This window comes from Schistocerca nitens, chromosome 1 (genome assembly GCF_023898315.1).
Source record: "Schistocerca nitens isolate TAMUIC-IGC-003100 chromosome 1, iqSchNite1.1, whole genome shotgun sequence".
Classification (NCBI taxonomy): domain Eukaryota; kingdom Metazoa; phylum Arthropoda; class Insecta; order Orthoptera; family Acrididae; genus Schistocerca; species Schistocerca nitens.
The window spans coordinates 40,089,692-40,110,434 of record NC_064614.1 but is presented as its reverse complement, the minus strand read 5'-3'; the positions used below and the strand labels follow the sequence as shown (position 1 = coordinate 40,110,434).

The 20,743-nt window shown below is 44.5% G+C and overlaps 1 protein-coding gene across 5 annotated transcripts in view; it reads left to right on the top strand.

Annotated features, from left to right (window-relative positions):
* LOC126240979 (zinc finger MIZ domain-containing protein 1) overlaps positions 1–20,743 on the top strand; it is a 148,322-nt gene that overhangs the window by 13,789 nt on the left and 113,790 nt on the right. For 4 of the 5 annotated variants that reach the window (XM_049947970.1, XM_049947971.1, XM_049947967.1 and 1 more), the window contains exon 2: positions 5,200–5,418. In XM_049947970.1, coding sequence (XP_049803927.1) covers positions 5,200–5,418 — 219 coding nt within the window. Of the gene's footprint in view, positions 1–3,663; positions 3,887–5,199; positions 5,419–20,743 lie in introns of all 5 variants that reach the window. The other variant, XM_049947972.1, reaches the window with a different exon arrangement.

Here is a 20,743-nt window from a genome sequence, read left to right as displayed (position 1 = left end):
TACGCCTTTTCCGTAGGTTAGCCAGAATATCGTAAATGACAGTCAAAATGGAAATGGTCACCCCTTCCTTTCCGCAAAACTCACACGGTCAGATTTTAGAGACTCATTATATGTCTCGTGGTATCGGAACCACGGTGCGACTCAGCGTTACGAGTTAACTAATGCGAAGCCAAGTCACCAGGGGAAAAAAAAGAAAAAAAATATTAGGTCGCCCAAATGCTGAACCCCGAATCGTAGCAGTAATTCGTGAAGTAAGGCTTCGCCAGTGCAGCATACCTCGTTTCTCCAATCAAGCACTCCACTAAGATTACACATGCCCGCCCGCCCGCCCCCCCCCCTCCCTCCCCACCACCCTCACACACATATACAGGGTGTTACAAAAAGGTACGGCCAAACTTTCAGGAAACATTCCTCACACACAAAGAAAGAAAATATGTTATGCGGACACGTGTCCGGAAACACTTACTTTCCATGTTAGAGCTCATTTTATTACTTCTCTTCAAATCATATTAATCATGGAATGGAAACACACAGCAACAGAACGTACCAGCGTGACTTCAAACACTTTGTTACAGGAAATGTTCAAAATGTCCTCAGTTAGCGAGGATACAAGCATCCACCCTCCGTCGCATGGAATCCCTGATGCGCTGATGCAGCCCTGGAGAATGGCGTATTGTATCACAGCCGTCCACAATACGAGCACGAAGAGTCTCTACATTTGGTACCGGGGTTGCGTAGACGAGAAGGGTTGAGGTCAGGAGAGCGTGGAGGCCATGGAATTGGTCCGCCTCTACCAATCCATCGGTCACCGAATCTGTTGTTGAGAAGCGTACGAACACTTCGACTGAAATGTGCAGGAGCTCCATCGTGCATGAACCACATGTTGTGTCGTACTTGTAAAGGCACATGTTCTAGCAGCACAGGTAATGTATCCCGTATGAAATCATGATAACGTGCTCCATTGAGCGTAGGTGGAAGAACATGGGGCCCAATCAAGACATCACCAACAATCCCTGCCCAAATGTTCACATAAAATCTGTGTTGACGTGATTGCACAATTGCGTGCGGATTCTCGTCAGCCCACACATGTGGCGCTGAATCGAGGAAGTACAGTACATACTGACGAAACTAAAATTAGCTCTAACATGGAAATTAAGCGTTTCCGGACACATGTCCACATAACACCTTTTCTTTATTTGTGTGTGAGAAAAGTTTCCTGAAAGTTTGGCCGTACCTTTTTGTAACACCCTGTATACACGTCCCTTTACCAAATTAACTATTCCTTTGATGTCTCAGCATACTTTTATTCAGGTTGTGCCTCGATACGATTCAGTACTCCAGTTACCTGATCTGTATCAAGTATTTGTACCTCTATGTACCAGTCACGCGACCTAATCTGTAGAAAGTATTTGTTGTTGATACAAACTCTTCCCATTTATAGAACTGTGTACGAGGCGTGTGTGTATTTGGTGGTGAGCGTTGGCCCTAGTGCAGGAAGCGAGTAGTCCACACACACACACACACACACACACACACAGAGCGACGCCACGCGGCGGCTGCAGCTGTCACGGCTGAGGGCGGCGCAAGCAGCCGCGAGCTGCTGCTGCTGCTCCTGCTTCTGCTTCTGCTCTCGCCTGCCCTGCCCTCCCCACCGACGCCTCCCCCTCCCCCTGACGCCCCCCCCCCCCCCCCGGCGCGTAACCTGGCGGGTGGCCAGCCACGGCCCTGCACCGCTCCTCTCCTCTCCGCTCAGAATGAGCAAAATAGACCGCTACCAAATACAAGTTGCGCTATATATAAAGCCCCACGCAGGAATATTTCAAACTGTCGCCCTGCCAATATTACGCCCGCCCATTATATTCGGAGCCCGTGCGGCTTGTGTGGCCCAGATGGAAACTGCAGATAGTGTAAATCGCTTTTAAAATTTTTGATTTCAATCTAGTAATATTACATGCAATTTTTGGTCGCAAATTATTCTACGCCTTGAAAGTTACACGGATATTTGAACGCTTTCAGAATAAGGATTTTATTTAAATCATTTCCTTCTTCCTACTATGCCGTTCCGCTGATAGTAACGTCGCTGTAGTCTGAGGATTTCTGCCGAAAGTAACTGTGCTTTAAATCTCTAATAAAAGATCCCAGCATTCGACTGAATAATTTCAACGATAAGAACATCACCTGTAATGTTCTTATCTACATTTGAAACCACAAACTAATTATTGCACAAACAACAGTTTGAGAGAGAGAGAGAATGAGGGTGGTAGATGGGGGGGGGGGGGGGGGGTCACGACACATAAGTGAAACAAAATATCCACCAAATAAAAACTTGACACACCTTTCAATACATCAAACTGTCACAGTGCTTACATCAAAATAATCCAATCTTTGGGCAAATAATGTTAACACAGTAGTCTCAATTGTCAGGCAACAAACCTTTACAGTTAAACACTACAACCAAAGATCACGCAATTACTTTGTTTCTGTGGACAATAATATAAAAAAAATCATCAAGCAGCGTTTTGCTATATAGTATATGCTTCGAGAACTTTGCAGTTTTTGTTCAAATGTGACAGTGATATGTGTACTGCAATGCACACACCACAGTAACATTGGAAACTGAGATTGGCACTATATATTTTCAGTGTGATGACTGAGATTCAGCTTCAAAGTTTTAGTTGCTCTAATGGTGTACTGAGTTATCTCTATTTGGCAGTGTCGTCTCAGTATACGTATTTGTTGTCAACATTGGAGAAGTAGGTTCTCGCGACACAATTTAGTGCGCAATCACAGCATATTTTTTTGGCAACACAGCCATTTTTAGAGTGTTGTTATAATATTCATGTGCCATATATAGTACAATGTGTATGACATATTCCTATGTGCATGGTATAAAGCAATATTTTGAAGTAGTTCTGAGAATAAATTTGTACATCTAGTAGTGAATAATGTGCCCTCATATACAAAAAATCATTTATTTACTGTGATTTGTAGCATTCTTATTTTGTTTGTGTGGGCTTTCATTCCGCACCCATTTCATTGCACATACCTGAAACAATATCATTTATTAAAAAGACACTCTTTGAATCATGTTACTCTACATAGGCATAATACTCAAACAGTTTATATCATGTTTGATTTCTGGTCACATAATACCTTACATCAAATTAGTGAACGAAAGCATTTACATGACTTTATTTTCTCACAGTTGTATCTATTCTTTGCACTTCAGTTTCAATGGAACTTTAGAATTTTCTAATTTTTGCTTAGGAAAATGGCAGTGTCCTTCAGTTTTCTCTCTTTTCTGGAGAATAGATATATTTTTCTGTAAACAAATTGGACACATACTCATTTATTCAGCTATGACTTGTTTGTTGATGAGTAGCCTTAATATTTCTCAGAACTGAAATAATGCACACTATCTGCAAAATGTTAGACCCTTTTCATTATAGCAGCAGCTGGCTGTGCTTTCATAGTTGAGACATTAGTCACTGAGAAACTGATATATAATTTTATGCGATGATGGTGCAATTACACAAGATTTTATTTGCTTTGATATGTGATGCATGCCTTAGTTAGTGCATTTTCTGGACAGAGTTTTTTATACATTATAAAATTCCCATTTGTTAATTATGACCAAGCAAATTAAAACCAGTTGATTTTCAGGAATGCAATATTGCTGAAGCCCTGAATGTTCAACAAGCAGCTCAGCAGGTGCTGTTGCAGTAAAGCAGTGTTTCTTGCCACATGAATGGCACTGAACACACTCCCTGCTTGTGTGAAATAGTCCCCAACACAAAATTGCATCACGACCATGAGAGAATATACAAAATTGACGTATTGGATTCTGCAGGATTCAAGGCAGCTCGTGACCACTCATTTGACATAGGTACGGGTTTTGCTATTACCACAAAGAGTATTTCCGTATTTCACAGAATTTGTGTTAGTTTCAGAAAGTCAATGTGAGTTTAAGTTTTAAGTTTTCACTGACTTATAATGCAACTGCATGTTTTCAGAATGTTTCATTTGTGATATAAAACACAGACTCTTAAATTACATTCTACCTAAAAGATTCCCATACAACACAACCGTTCACCTAACACCTACCACCTTCTTCATTCATAGTTAATCCTAAATCTTCTTTTCCATTGACGAGATACACTGAAATGTTCACTGTTATGATTATATTACCAGTTTATAAAGTAAATACTGGGTAAACTACGGTTTGTAGCCTGTGAAAACATTTCTAAATATTTATTTTTGGTGACTTCTGAGCTCACCTGCTGATATTCACATTATTATTGTACCCACAACATTAGTGTAATGAGAAATTATAATGTGGCATTGAAGACTTAAATGTTCTCACAAAAGAATTGCTATTTGCTACTTAATTTGAGGATTGTAAAAGGAAATAAACCATTTTTTAAAATATTTTCAATAACACTTTATGGTATAAATCGTACGGTTTCTTTTAGTATGACCTCTGTACTGTTCTTTATTAACGGAATATCTATTTGTGTGTCAAATTTGAACTCGACATGTATGCTAACTTTAGATGAAATAATGGTCTTTTAAAACAGTGACACATTAACTAAAAATCAGCTGTAACAATGAAGAGTTTGAGTTGTTTCGCACAGACTTTGAGATTTTGTAAGCACAAGACGAAAAGGTTGATGTAAGTTGATGTACAGCATCAGAATTACAAGCAAATTATTAAATAGCTCAAACAGTCTTTATCACTGAAATAATATACTAATTTGTAGATACAAATTAGTAGATTTTTGCCAACAAGACTGTGAATGTTATACCAGTAATCATCCTGTCCAGAATAGTAAATTTTATACAGCGGAGGTTGTAGGAAAAATGGATAACTGTACTTACAACTTCGTAAGGTTTATTTTCTAAAACTTAATTTGCTCAAACAATTTGTTGGAGGAGCACTGTGTTTTAGACATTATTTTCTAAAGATTATAATTTGGATATATGAATTTAGAGATGTGACGAATCCTGTATTATTGCTTCCGATCGCTCAGCCTTATCATCACCCGGGGGTGGGGGGGTTACAAGTGAATGAACGACCACTGTATACTTGGCTTTCGAGTTACGAGAAGGAACAGTGGCAGAAGCATATACTCCGACTCGGTAACTCCCGTACCTGAAGCATTGGGCAGGTTCCAGGTGTCGCCCCTCCTCACGTTGCAGGGAGTGGTCACCTGGAGGCGGAGGCGGCACAACTGGTGCCGCAGGTCAGCACCAGCAGCAGCTATCTGTGGTCACGACGGTGTGGGGCGTGACGACGTCGACGCAGTCGGGCCCTGCGCAGCAGCAGGGCGGCGTGGGGGTCGGCGTGATGGGCGGATACGGCCAGGGGAAGCCGCCGCCCGCCTTCGCTGCCTCCGGCTACCCACGCCAGCAACCACCGTGAGTACCACATCTTACCTACGTACGTGTGTGCACGTCAAACCGGCTGTTCTCTCTACTACTCGTTTCCCGAGATCAGATTGACGTAGTCTACACTCGAGAGAGTAACTACAAAGTGTCAGCTTACAGACAAATGAGTTTTAGAATTGCTGACCGCAGTTGTTTACTATTAAGAGATTATAAGATGAATGTCGATAAAAGTAAAATAATAGTAATGGATTGTAGTTGAATTAAATCAGGTGCGTGCTGAGCAAATTAGATTAGGAAATGAAATACAGAAATTTGTCGATGAGTTTATTTGGACAGAAAAATAGGTGACACTACAGTAAGCAGGCTCAAATCTTTGTAAGATGTAGTAGTTATGCACAGGTGAAGAGAGTAACATAGGACAGATTAGCACGGAGAGGTGCATCAGAATAATCTTTGTACTAAAGACCCCATCAACAATGTCTTTAACATTTATAAAATCTGTACTTTAAATGTAACTGTGGATTCTGGAGATACACATTTTGGTTTCATCAAAGGATTAGACATCTTGGGTAACAGCAGCACCTGTGCCACAATATTTGTATTGGAGCTTACAGAGATATTGTCAATCAGTGTTAGTTAGTTGTTACTAAGATGTATAAAAATGAATTTAATGAAAGGTCTTGAACCCTCCCCAAAAAGATGTTATCATTACCATGAATACACTCCAATGAAACCTATAACAGAGACATAACCCAAAATTCAGAATATCAAGTTCCAAAAGCTTTAGTTTCTGATATTACATATTATCTATATCTGAGACCTTATCACTTTGGTGCAAGCATATAAGAATTTTAATTCAGTGTACTCTTCACCATTCAGTCAACATTACACTCACTTTAGTAAGAAATAGACAAGATAGATTGGATTACATCCTTATGAATGTATTGTGAATGCTGTATCATCCACAATTCATCATCTATTTGAAAAAATTGACTACCATTGAGAAATCAAAAGTGAATTAAGTAACTAAGTCAGACTGAGCCTGAGTATTAGTGCATAGTTTGAACTTATAATATGATAATATGAAATTGCCTGAAATTAGACGTAGTAGCTAGGAAAGGCTATAGAGTGTTTCAAAATCTAAATTGTCTTTCTGGGTGCAACAATGGAAAAAGCTTTAATAACAATAACAAGTGAAACATTAATATTAAGATCACTAATGTCTGATAGATAATGATTTGATATCATCGTATGTGTGGTGTGCAGCTCACTTGCAGCAGGAGAAGTAAGTAATACTCATAATATTGTCCAAATACAGCACTGGCATGCCACAAATATTACAGTTCTAACACCTTTCAATGGAATATCTGAATAACTTTCAGATGCTATCATATGTACATAATGCCATCTGCTGTGCTTAATTTTTTGTTGGTTCAGATCATACTATTTTCTTTTTTTTTTCTTTTTTTTATTAATTTTTATTTTTAAAAGCAGAAGCTAAGCTTATAGGTACAATGTTCCTCCAGCTGATCACTGACGTCTGCATGTTGGTGAGGATTTTTTAAACTGTCTTTGACAGCAGAAAATGACAGATTTTGGTGTATGACTGACATTCATTAACATTCTTTCCATATTTCCTCTTCTCATCAAACCCATGAAAAGAGTATATAGAAAGGATATGCTACATGCAAGGAAATTTAATACTAGTATTATATAACTGTAAATTTGAGTTGTTGTGCATCAGTGATTTATGATGCTTTTACATGGTGTTCATGGAATAAAGATCTTATGTGTACCATATTCAGAGAGGTGACAGTTGTGGAACTATTTATCGGGGTTTCAGTAAAATTCCTCCAGGAGTGTGAGTGCAGCCTGTGTGTCAAAACCACCAACTTTGTGGCTGCCTGCGATAGTTGCTGAAATGCTAATAGTTTTATCACATATGATGAGGTCAAACACTCAGAAAGATTTTGCTGAACTGGACTCTGGGCATAAATGCAGGACCGAGCGAGGTGGCGCAGTGGTTAGACACTGGACTCGCATTCGGGAGGACGACGGTTCAATCCCGCGTCCCAGCCATCCTGATTTAGGTTTTCCGTGATTTCCCTAAATCACTCCAGGCAAATGCCGGGATGGTTCCTCTGAAAGGGCACGGCCGACTTTCTTCCCCGTCCTCCCCTAATCCGATGAGACTGATGACCACGCTGTCTGGTCTCCTTCCCCAAACCAACCAACCAACCATAAATGCAGGTGCTCTTACGTTTACAGGAGTACTGCTTCTGCTATTATTCCTTTGTCATGGGATTCCATTAGGTACATTTACTGTAAACACTCTTGCAATGTTGTACAGATGCAGCAAAAGTCTTTGGTTTTTCATACTGAGGCCTTGATCTGGTCTTTTGATGTAGAAAGGGAGGAATATTCTATACAGCAGCAGAAGAGACAGTGTGGGGGGGGGGGGGGGTTGCTAGAAGTAGCAATGGTGTTAGAAAGTGACAAAATGTATCCACCTATCTCCTTTAGACTTCAGAGGTAATGTTGACTCTTAGAAAAATTTTACTGCTATAAAAGGTGTTACAGGCAGTCCTGTCTCTCAATATTTATAACAAATATTAGGCCTAAGTAATGAAAGTTACATTATATTATGCTATTCATATTTTTAGATGGTTAAATAATGCTGCCTTCTGAGCTGGAGTGAGTATCGCACAGCGATACAAATATCATGAACAGAGGTTAAAACTGCAGGGTTATTAGCAGTGTAACTGAGAATATTGAAATATTGTAGCTGTCCATCTGTGTACACTCGGCAAACCACTGTCACGTATGACAGGGCATTCTTAGGATTGTGCCGCACATTAAGGTTTCTTCCCGTTCCAATTTTGTATGGAGCTCAATGCCTCTGTGCACGATACAATTGGTCAAATCTTGTCTTTGTGGTCCATGTGGGATTCACGAGTGAAGGCTATTACTAGAGTCTTCACTACCTAGAAAATTTTTAGCGATGTTTGACACCACTGGTTTCTCCTTGGAAGGATTTTAAGGACGGGCTGACAAGTGACCTGTAACTCGATAATTCTCGTGTAATATAAATCATTATAGTCGCGCTCGAGAGACTACGAGGAAGGGTGTCGCTTCACTCGCCGTGGGTCGCGATCGAGTACATCGTATGCGGAGGACTTTTATTCACACTGGGAGAAGCTTGCCGGAAGGCTGACCATCACTGAGAAAGTAATAACGGTCGCGGCGAATCGGAAATAAAATGCGAGTTTCCAGAAGCGGGGCTGCCGCTTTTATAAGGCAGGTCTTAGTGGAGAGAAAAGAAAAAAGAAGGGACCCGTTTTTTCCTTCATTCTCGCTATTGAAGGGAGAGAGTGGGCTGATGAGAGAGCTTAGCTCGTTTTAGCCATAGGGAGGAAGATGATGGGGCGTGTGAGCGCTCACACACACACACACAGGTAGAAAGTGAGAGACAGGCTAGGTGCCAATAGTTTAGTCACTTTGGGAAAGGTTAATCAGCAAACAGCTAAACGATTACGATACGACCGCGACAGCAATCGCGCCCTCGGCTCGGAACGGTAAGCTTTGTGAGGGCTTTGACATCGCAGCGAGGGGATGACTGTATAGAGCGAAAGAGGGAGGGAGCAGGGCGCGGGTCGAGTGGCGGAGGATGGGGAGAGTTTGACGAGAAAATCGCTGGGGCCAACAGGCAGCAGCCGGCCATTGTGTGTGTGTGTGTGTGTGTGTTTTGCTGGCCTGGTTTCCACGCCGAGCCGAACCGCACAGTTGCCGTCGCCGGCACCCGCCCTGACGCCATTCAATCGATCGGCCGCCCCGTGCCGTGCCGTATAGACAGGCATCGAGGGACACGGAAAGGAGGACGTCTGGCAACGGAGGGCAGCGAGCAACGAACGGCCAGAGAGGAAGCGGGAGGTGGCGATGACAAAACTGGTTGCCGGCTGCTCGCCACACCACGCAGTCATTGCGACGGCTCTAGAATTATGGCACTGCGTCGCGAGCGGTCACCGGCTGTTGTATGTGGTAGCTAAAGCTAGAGAAAAAAGGGAAGTGGATCGAGCGCTACGACGAAATGGCTAGCGCTTCCGCTTCTCGGAAGCTTCCCGCAGTTTCGCGATATATATGTTAATCAGATTTAATCTGGGGGAATGGACAAAATTGATTGATACTGTATTATTGCTTGCAGCAGACTCAAAAGAACCCCGCTCTCTAATGATGTCCTTTTCACCTCATTTAGAGAATGAAAAGTGGAACACAATCAGTTTGTGAGAAATAAAGGGGTGTAGTACAAGCTGAATCAAAAAGGACTTACAGCTTTGGAATGATGTAGAAATTTATTGAGAACTTACGGAATCGGTAGCAAACAACCTCAGATTTCACATAAAAGTGTCAAGTGTCATTTCAGTTCGATGTGACTCATTTGTGATGCGGCAGACATCCCAGAAATCCTGTGGTGTCAAGTGCGATTGGCCCTTCACGGCCTGTCCACCGACCTGGGAAGCGACTGCCGTAAAATCTCGAACCTCCGCGAGCAAATGGGGTGGTCCACAGACTTGAATCAAATTTGAGGTTATTTGCTACAAAATGACACCTCTACTGATTCTGTAAGTTATCTCGATAGATTTCTGTAGTATTACAAAGTTGTAAAGTCCTTTTTGGCTCACCCTGTATGTTTTCCAACTTCCGTGGTGGTGGAAGTTTGGAACGTGAGCGACTAACGTTTCTGGAGTGGAAAATAAATACATTCTCAATCCAAACTGCTCTATTTGTTGCTTCCCACTTAAACTGCAATTGATTTTCAAGCCGCATGGCTCCATCTTCATGTATGTAATGTGGAAAACGACGTAGAATACATGTGAACAAGAGACAGTTCATCCACACATCGTCAGGTATGAGATGGATGGATGAACTGCTTCATGCTGAGGTGATAACCCTACTGGTAGGATACAGATATAAAAAGGAAATAAATAGTCTTCATTTTCCGCCAGAAAAATCAGATACATAGCTTTTTCTCGCAGCGCATTTTCAGAAATGAGACATTTCAATTTGGAACAGTACAAGTTGCTCGTTTGTTGCCTAATGAGGTAATTCACAGTGCGATGAGACTGACGTCAGCGATATCCTTTATTTTCTGCTTGCCATTCATTTTGAATCGCTTTAATTCGAAGTTTTCAGTCACGCTACTAGTTCAGTGCTTGTACTTAACGAGATTAACCACGCAAGAAGAGATGCTCTACATTTACAAGCAACACTACTTCCGGAAGTCGTAAACTATATATCGGAAACCTGTTTCCGCTATGGTCGCAGGTTCGAATCCTGCCTCGGGCATGGACGTGTGTGATGCCCTTAGGTTAGTTAGGTTTAAGTAGTTCTAAGTTCTAGGGGACTGATGACCACTGCGGTTAAGTCGCATAGTGCTCAGAGCCATTCGAACCTTTTGAACCTTTTTCCGCTGACGAGCTGTTTAGACTGAAATCGATATCCGGTTCCGATCTTCAGTTATTTTATACGAATGGATTCTCGAAATCTGCTGTTTTCTCTTTCCGGTCTAGTCAGCACGATGGCCATTTAAAGTAAATACAGCAGGTAGATAACTTATTTGCTGTCCGATATCTCTTCTTTTTCCTCGCTGCATAAAAAGTCACTCCTTATCAGTTGCCATTTCCAAGAACAAGTGGAAGAGAAAATCCTGCAGCTGGAACCGCATTTCTGTAATAGATGGAGCCTTTACATAAAGCGGTATTGGGAAATTGATTTCGGAAGTGTATTTGAACCTCCCCCGTTCACGCCCCTGTAAAGATACGTAAAGATACTGATATTTGGACGATCGGACAGGGATTTGAAACGCCGTCTTCCGGCAAGCGAGTCCAGTGTGTTACCATTACGTCACTTCACTCGGTAGGTCTAATGGACAATAACGTGCTCACACTGGGCATACTGACTACCCGGTAGCACTTGGTAGACACGTGGCAACGGCTTAGCTCCTTACCCCCTTTGCTGGCAGGTCGCTGCAGCATTTATCTGCGGAACGCGGCACGTAATGGGACTAATGGACAGCCAGTGAATCCCAGATGGGCCGCGGAGCTCCTGGCAGTGGCGGCCGTTGTCGCGAGGCGCCGGGCGGAAGCGGCGTGCCGCTATCAGGGCGGATGCTCCGGCCGACTTCCTGCCACCGCTCGCTACCTGCCTTCTGCTGCTGCTGGGTGCCCTCACCCTTCACCAGTTCGCAAGCCATCGCCGGCCTGCCACAATTCCTGCAACTTTACTGGCTCAGAGAGAGATAGTATGAGAAGGGGGGGGGAGAGAGAGAGAGAGAGAGAGAGAGAGAGAGAGAGAGAGAGAGTGTGTCGAACTCGTCTTCCGCCATGGACAGCAGCTTGTTGAAGCACTAGGTCTGCTCGGATAGGTCAACACGGAAGAGTATTAAAAGCGAAACGCGACCGACTAAGTTTAGTGCCCTGGTTCAATACCCCTGTTCAAACCAGCGTGTACTTCAACAAAACCTAAAAGAAAACGATTATCCTTCTCTAGATCCCCTGAAACGCGTAGGGCTCGGACTACATTCTCAGGGAAATAGTTGATAAGATTAGTCTGTCACTTAAATAACTTGTCTCATAGAAATAACTTTTCTCCGGGTTAAAGAGGCCTGTTAGAATTTTCGGGTCTAGAATTTAACTCAAAGTGTTACTCCTCACGAGGAAGACAAAAAAGAAAAGAAAAACAAATCCAAGCTGTTACAGTCCATCACTATAGATGTTCATCATCCGAACTTAACTGTTGTGCTGTCATCCGAGTAATTGTTCACAGTTGCTGGGGACTGTGCTCTTCATGCGAAAACCCAACCTCTGTTTAAAAAAGAAAATTATACGCTGACGGAAAAGAAATTGCTGCACCAAGAAGGAGTTACGCAACATAAAAGAAAGTTGGTAGGCGTGTTTGTACATCTGAAAGAAAATGTGTATTCAAATTTCGCGTCAGTCGCATCAGAGAGGTGCTAGTCGCGCTACTATTAGGATGCACATCAGGTTTGCTTCAAATACACACTGTAATGGTCGTCAGCGGTAGTTACCTTTGAGGTTGAATGTGATGAGTTGATGCTAGTCAAGGATGCCTTTAAGGCGACAAAGACGTCATTATCCAAACCTCACTGAGTTTGAAAGAGGTCGTTTGATAAGGCTACGAGAAGCTGGATTTTCCTCCTGCGACATTGCAGAATGACTTGGCCCGAATGTAGCCACTGTACATGACTGCAGGCAGCAGCGGTCACGAGAATCTACGGTCATATGAGAACCGGGCTCCCGACGGCCGCAGGACACTACCGATAGGGAAGACTATCGTGTTCGGCGTATGGCTCTGGCGCATCGTACTGCACCTGCAGCAACTATTTGAGCAGCAGTTGGTAGCACAGTGATACAACCAACTGATTTGAACTCCAGTTGGCAGCACTGTGATACAACCAACTGTTACAAATCGTATTCTTTGAGGACAGTGTCGAGCCAGGCGCCATGTAGCGTACAATCCACTGACATCAAACCACCACCATTTCGGACTTCAGTCGCGTCAAGCGAGAGCTCACCGGAGGGTAGTGTGGAAATCTGTTATGTTTCCTGATGAAAGTGGGTTCTGCCTCGGTGCCAGTGATGGCCGCGTGTTGGTTAGGAGGAGGCCAGTTGAGAGTCTGCAACCAACCTGTGTGCGTGCTAGACACAATGGACCTACACTTGGAGTTCTGGTCTGGAGTGGGATTTCGTAAGATAGCAGGAGCGCACTCGTGGTTATCCCACACACTCTGAACGCAAATCTGTACAGCAATCTAATGATTCGCCCTGTTGTGCTGCCATTCAAAAACAGCATTACAGGGGACGTTTTCTAACAGGATAACACTCACCCACATACCGTTGTTGTAACCCAACTTGCTGTACAGGGTGTCGACATGTTGCTTTGGCCTACTCGATCACCAGATCTGTCTCCAATCGAACAGCATCATCGGACGATAACACCAGTGTCATCCGTCCGCAGCCAGCATTATCCGTCCATTTATTGACCGACCAGGTGCAAAAGGCATGGAACTCCATCCCACAAACTGACATCCGGCACCTCAGCAACACAATGCTTGCACATTTGCATGCGTGCATTCAACATTCTGGCTATTACATCTGTTAGGAATATACCAGCATTTCACATTTGCAGCGGATTATCTCGCGCTTACACTAACCTGTGATCTTGCAATGTTAATCACTTAAATATGGTACCTAGACAAATGTATTCTCGAAATGGTTCAAATCGCTCTGAGCACTGTGGGACTGAACTTCTAAGGTCATCAGCCCCTAGAACTTAGAACTACTTAAACCTAAATAACCTAAGTACATAACGCACATCCATGCCCGAGACAGGATTCGAACCTGCGACCGTAGCGGTCGCGCAGTTCCAGACTGTAGCGCCTAGAACCGCTCGGCCACCCTGGCCGGCAAATGTATTCACGACTTTTCATTACTATACATTAACGATTCTTGTGGTGTTCGTTTTCTTTTCCGTCAGTGTAAATATGCAGAATATTAAGTAATAACTTAAGTCACAAGCCTCTATTAACATTTAAATGTATAGAGTAGAACCGGTGTAACATGCTGCTGGGCTCAGATTAACAGAATTGGAAAGAACGCCGTGGGTCAAATTGTGAACATCCGGACGTTAATATTCCCTCAAGCGTAAATTCAAAGCCACCTATGCACGAAGTACAGCCAAAGTGATGCATAAATATCAAGGTTTTTCTCCGGAACCTTTAGCGTTGAAACATGAAGAAAACTGGAGATAATCACCAAGGGAGCTTTGATCACGAAAATTAATAAAAATTAGAGTTAATCTGCTGTCAAAATACTGCAGTGTTGGCAGATTCACGCGGCAGCCATTTCTCTTTTGGCAGAATCGTAGCCCGCCCCAAATGGTGGCCAGGAAGATTCCGCGCTCTGGCCCTGGCCACTTGCTCCCTGCCACACCCTACGTCAGTCCGCGAGCCATTGCCCTCCCCTCCGGCGTCTCGCAGTCGTCGCTTCCGCTGGCGCCTCGCCAGGCTGCGGGGACGAAAAAGCGCTGCCGGCGATTTTTGATATATTATTACCAAGAAGGGCCAACGCCCTCCGCCCGCGTCGCGAATAGCACCTCATCCTGCAGCACTCTGCAGTTAGGCTCGGAAGTCCATTTTTACCGTCCCCATACACCAGTATCTTCGTTCGTACCGTTAACACATTCAGTTTATAATTCAATATTTACTTGACTCCAGCATGAATATTTCACTCTGCGGCGGAGTAAGCGCTGGTCTGAAACTACTTTTTGCGCGCAGGAGAGCTTCTGTGAAATTTGGAAAGCAGCAGAGGGGCACTGGCAGAAACGAATCTGTTAGGGTGTATCGTTCCCGAATGGCTCAGTCGGTAAGATTGGCCGCAGAAGGGAGGGTTCCTGGTTCTAGTCCCGGTTTTGCTTAGTCTGTGAAAGGGTGAGAATGACATTACCCGAAAGTTTGTATTACCAGCACAATCCAGGCCCAAGTCATGGCCGTGTCAGATGTAATTGTTTGCCTTAGATCTGAGAATAAACCCGCCCAATCATTTTGAAATTGGAAATTTGTGGTAATGTCTTACGGTACCAAACTGCTGAGGTCATCGGTCCCTAAGCTTACACACTACTCAATCTAACTTTCGCTAAGGACAACACACACACATCCGTGCCCGAGGGAGAACTCGAACCTCCGACGGGGGGAAGCCGCGCGGACCGTGACAAGGCGCCCTAGACCGCTCGGCTACCCCGCGCGGTAATCATTTTGAGATAGATTTCGAACGTCATTGTAAATTGCTACTTTCCGCCAACTGTTGCCCAGGTGGACATTCGGTAGGTAGCACGTAACATCCATCGCAAGGATGCGCTGCATACAATCGAATAAGTATCCCAAGCCACTGCCACTGACAGAGCGCGATCGCATAGTCAGACACGTGAATGGTATTCGAGATGGCTCCGGTTTAGATCCCTGTCTGGCCATACAGATTCGGATTTTCGGTGGTTTCCCTAAATCGCTTAAAGCGAATGCCAGGATGATTGCTTTGAAAGGGCATGGGTGATTTCCTCCCCCAACTACTCCATTCCAGCCGGCCGCGGTGGCCGTGCGGTTCTAGCGCTGCAGTCCGGAGCCGCGGGGCTGCTACGGTCGCAGGTTCGAATCCTGCCTCGGGTATGGATGTGTGTGATGTCCTTAGGTTAGTTAGGTTTAAGTAGTTCTAAGTCCTAGGGGACTGATGACCTAAGATGTTAAGTCCCATAGTGCTCAGAGCCATTTAAATTTTCTCCATTCCATATTTGCGCTCCGTCTCTAATGACCTCGTCGTCGACGGGACGTTAAATCCTGAACTGCCACTCTCCAACTTACTCGTGCAGAGGGTATATCGTCGGCAAGTTCTATGTTCAGCATACTAAACAATTTGGAACACGAATTCATATTATCGTCAGTATACTCGAATAATAAAACAAGGGAAATTATAAAATCAAAATATCTTCAATAGATTCTAGCTCGCGCGTAATTTCAACGGACATTTACTGTACCGTATGTTCTGTACACTCTACCACAGCCTTTTTTAATCATCAGTTGTACCGCTAATGCATGGTGTTGGCTGCATGGTACATCTAACGCCATTTTAAAAATGATAGTTACTGAATAGATACAGTGTCACAGATCGATTGTTTTTTGATTTATTTGTCTAGTTTAATTTTTCAGGCGCGACCATTCTCAGATATTCATTGCCCGAGCATTCTCAGATATTCATTGCCCTGATGGCAACACGATAGAGATTTAAAACATTATCGTCAACACACTTCCCGAGCGAAACTGGTCAAATAACTCAGATGATGTACGTCCTTTGCCTGTTTACCTCAACATTAATTACAACTACCTCTGTATCCCCTGTAGGCGCAAAGCCTGCGTTTGCTTAACCATTTGACTATCAATTTTATTTCAGAAACGTTAATGTATAGTTTCAAATAAGTGTCCCAGTCAAAGTAACAGTATGAAAAGAATATTTCTCGCCGTTTTCTTTTCCAAGGGGATTGCGGGCGTGAGAGTTGGACATACAAGATTATTCGTAAGTATCCCCAAGGATTTTGGAAGACGACTGCGCAAAACCTACAGACACACATCAGTGAACAGAGTTTGTAACTCACACTATAGATGCTAAATATTGTCTTCGTCTGAGATGCGGCAAGCATCAATTCGTGAGTGCAAGTCGTTGACGCGATGTGTCCGTGAAAGCATGAAGGCAGCCCGCTTTGCGAATCTGGTAATTGGGTTGCCTATCTGCAGGTGCGAACTAATGAAACATGGAGATAGCATGACCCACAGGAGCAAGCTGAATCTATAAGAATTCTGCTAACCATTATTAGGCTTCCCTTTACCAATGGAAAATTAATACATAGCAATAACAGGCAACAAATTCCAATTGGTTGTCTAATAACCTATCGTGGGACACACACGTCCCGTTGGTAATCGAAAGGGGATGACTGGTTGACGTTATTGCAGTGGAGCGCAACATTTATTGACTCGATTCATTTCCGTCATACGTATGGACCTGTTCCTCAGATTCTTCCTCAAGTCCTGCACTAATGGCTTGAATATGGCGTACAGCGTTAACCAGAGCACAGCAGCGACCAGCAGCCGCCCCCGCGTCCCACACGCACCACGTGCTGTGGGTCCCCAGCCCCAGCCCGCCGCATCTGGCGGCAACCGTGCTATCGGACGCCCCGCCCGGCCACCCCCGCTGCCACTGTTGCGTGGCCGAAAACGACCTGCTCTGCGCCTGGGACGCCAGCTGCCATAGTTCCGTCCAAAACGTGCCTACCCATTTGTCCACGTCCAGTGCTGTTTCCTGCTACCGCGAAAAAAACAAAATTGCTACTAATGTCGACGACTTACTTGTCTTTGCTTAATAGAGCGAAATTGTACGTCGACTTAAAACTGTGTATCGTTACATCTCGACAAGTCTCGCCAAAATAGATTAATTCTGCCGGAAAGTATGTCTTTCCAAATGTGTTCAAGTATTGGTGGTCTCCTTCAACATAAGGTCACATACGTATGATTTTCTCGTTCCACTGCTCAAAATATTGGTGCGTGTGTTTTTGACTCCATGCCCTGTCGGATAACACAGAAATAGGAGGGTTGGAATTTAAATAGTGGCAACTATTTATTCACAACCGATACAAAAGAGTTACATGTTTGCACCTGTTACTGCCCTTCAAAGTAGTCACCATTGTTGTGTAGAACCCGTTGCCAGCCATGTGGAAGGCATAGTATACCGTTAGCAGATCCTGTTCTGTTGATGGGTGCGAATGGAGCGGTCTAAAGTTATGGTGATTCTCGTGTACGACTGTGATGGTGTTATCCTAACGCATTACGTTCCTCCACGGCAGACCGTCAATGCACAGTATTACTGGTCGTTTTTGGAGCATCACCTGCGACCAGCTTTGTGAAAGAAGCGGCGACACTCTGCGCAACCCACCCATCATTTTGCCCGACAATGCGCGGGCGCATACAGAGCAACCTGTGGCTGCTCTGTGCGGTCGGTGGGACCGGGAAGTACTGTACCATCCACCATACTCCCCGGACTTAAGTCCTTGTGACTTTGATTTGATTCCGATGGTAAAGGAACCACTTCGTGGCATTCGCTTCAGAACTGTTCCAAGGATTCGACAGGCAGTAGACCGCTCCATTCGCACCATCAACATAACAGGCTCTGCTAACGGTATACTACGCCTTCCACATCGCTGGCATCGGGTTCTACACAACGCTGGTGACTACTTTGAAGGACAGTAATAGGTGCAAACATGGGACTCTTGTGTATCGGTTGTGAATATATAGTTGCCACTACTTAAGTTTCAACCCTCGTATATTAATATGGAAACCTTTATCCATGCTCTCGTATCCCGGCAGCAGATTAACTATTCTTAACAAGATGAAGCAAAAGTTGTGAAGTACAGTGTGGACATTTTCCGCACTCGCACCACCACCAATTCAGCGTAATTGAAGTCCACACTGACGTTTATCGAGTCGTTATTCTCACAAGCTATTCGCTAATGGAGCAGGGAAAAAGAGCGTTGGGTGGGGGTGGAGAATAGTGGTTCCAGATCTACGCGCGGCCTCACGCGGTAAGGTGGCTACCGGTATAATATGTAGATACAGAATGAGAAATTCTTCATGTTTTTCCGTATCTGGAGTTAATAAAAGCTTGCGAGATCCGTCAGATATATATAATCGGAGGTAACTGAACTCAACTGGTCTTTTTGTAGCATTTTTATGTTATTGTACATTCTTTTGGTGACTATCACACGATCACACAGAGACTTCTGCTATAACGGGTAGTCGCAGGACGTAACTGGAAATGCGAAGAGTGCCTGTGTGACATTGTTGACACCGACCTAATGTATAGTGGAGAAACTGCTGTGGGAGGTAAATAATAGTAGTTTATAGAATTCTGTTGCAGCGACAAGTGACAAAAAATTCCATGTTTGCCAACCGACGCGAGAGTAGGGATTAGTGCTTGATGTGTGACAACGGGGCGGCTCCTGTGCCAGCGGGAAAGCGATGACTCACAGAGCGATGAGTTAACGCGGCTATTTGGAAAAGGCGAGTCGGGGTTTGCCCTTCCGAAAGTACGTCACGGGTCGGCCCAGATGATACACACGGACAGGCACGCAGGACGTCACCGGGGAGTTGGTACGTAAATGGACAAGACACGCCGTGTAGGTATTTTTAGAGCGTGTCGAGCAGATCAGAATCGCTAAATAAGAGTACTAAACGCGCGAGCAGAACCACGGTTTTTCCAAAACGGCAGCAGAAGCACGCTGTCCAGCGGTTCAGAGAACCGCCATCGAGCGAAACTAGTCATCTGTAGTCATATTTCGAGGACACACACACGTAACGTTCATAGTGCGAAGCATTGCCAATTTCCCGACACTGGCGTTGTTATATTGTTGATTACAGAATTGCTCAGGCACCCTGGTGGTGGGTGCGTCCTGCGCCGTGGCTGTGGCTGTGGTGGGCAGGGCAGGCGGGGCTTTTAGTGAGGCGAGTCAGCGCGCCGGCATCCAGTGACGCGACATCCGCCAGACGCCAGACAGCGCGGCCCCAGCAGCCGCCGCCGCTTCTTGCCTCTGCAGGCGGCCGCGCTGTGGTGTCTTTTTATCCCGCCCGCGTTCAGATCTGTACGGAGACAGACGGTCCGTTGACTGTTGCACATCTGACCCAGCAAGTTTCCAGTTTTCTTCATCTCATCACCGAGAATAGCGGTTTGTGGAAATTAAAAAAGAAAGTCGGGTAGTTCCTTGTTCGATATGAATTAAATGTACCGAAATAAAATTGATGTTTAGAAAGCTACTAGGTCATTGGAGATGGAATGACATGAAACGATATCATTGTAAACCGTTCAGATATGCTGAACCTGTGGTGTAAGGAACATTCGTGACAAATTGGGGCTCGAACCCAGATTTCCATCTTCTTGCCTTAGTTGTGAGACGGTATGAATACGACACCGGGTGACTCAACCTCTCATTGTCATTAATGTTTACGAACGGTCTGCACTACTGTTTTCCTTGTAATTTTTTCTGAGCTGTACTATCCCCTCACTTCGTTAGCTTAGGCTAATTTAACAGACTCACATAGAAATGTTTGCTCTACATTTTATTCAGTTCCCTAACTGGAGTGGACTATTACAGTCAGCGACAAACTGCCTATTAGCTTCTGTCTCGGGGCCGGCCGAGGTGGCGGAGCGGTTCTAGGCGCTACAGTCTGGAACCGCGCGACCACTACGGTCGCAGGTCCGACTCCTGCCTCGGGCATGGATGTGTGTGACGTCCTTAGGTTAGACAGGTTTAAGTAGTTCTAAGTTCTAGGGGACTGATGACCTCAGAAGTTAAGTCCCATAGTGCTCAGAGCCATTTGAACGATTTTTTTCTGTCTCGGGTTCTTCGCCCGACGTTCGTCAGATGATTTTACTGACGTTTCGCCAGCACGAGTGATTGGCATCGTCAAAGCTTCACTCTCCATTGTAGCTCACCACCAGCAATGGGGGGTGAAACTTTGAATATGCCAACCACTCGTGCTGGCGAAACGTCAGTAAAATCATCTGACGAACGTCGGCCGAAGAACACGAGACAAAAGCCAATAGGCAGTTTGTCAGCAAGTGGCCACGAAAGCCTTAACAATTTTGTACAGTCAGAGACTTTTCCCCCAATTCCTGGCGAACTGGTTGTTGGGCAGAAGGTATCCGAATTGACAATATTTGGGAGGGGATTCTGAGTTCCGGGCATT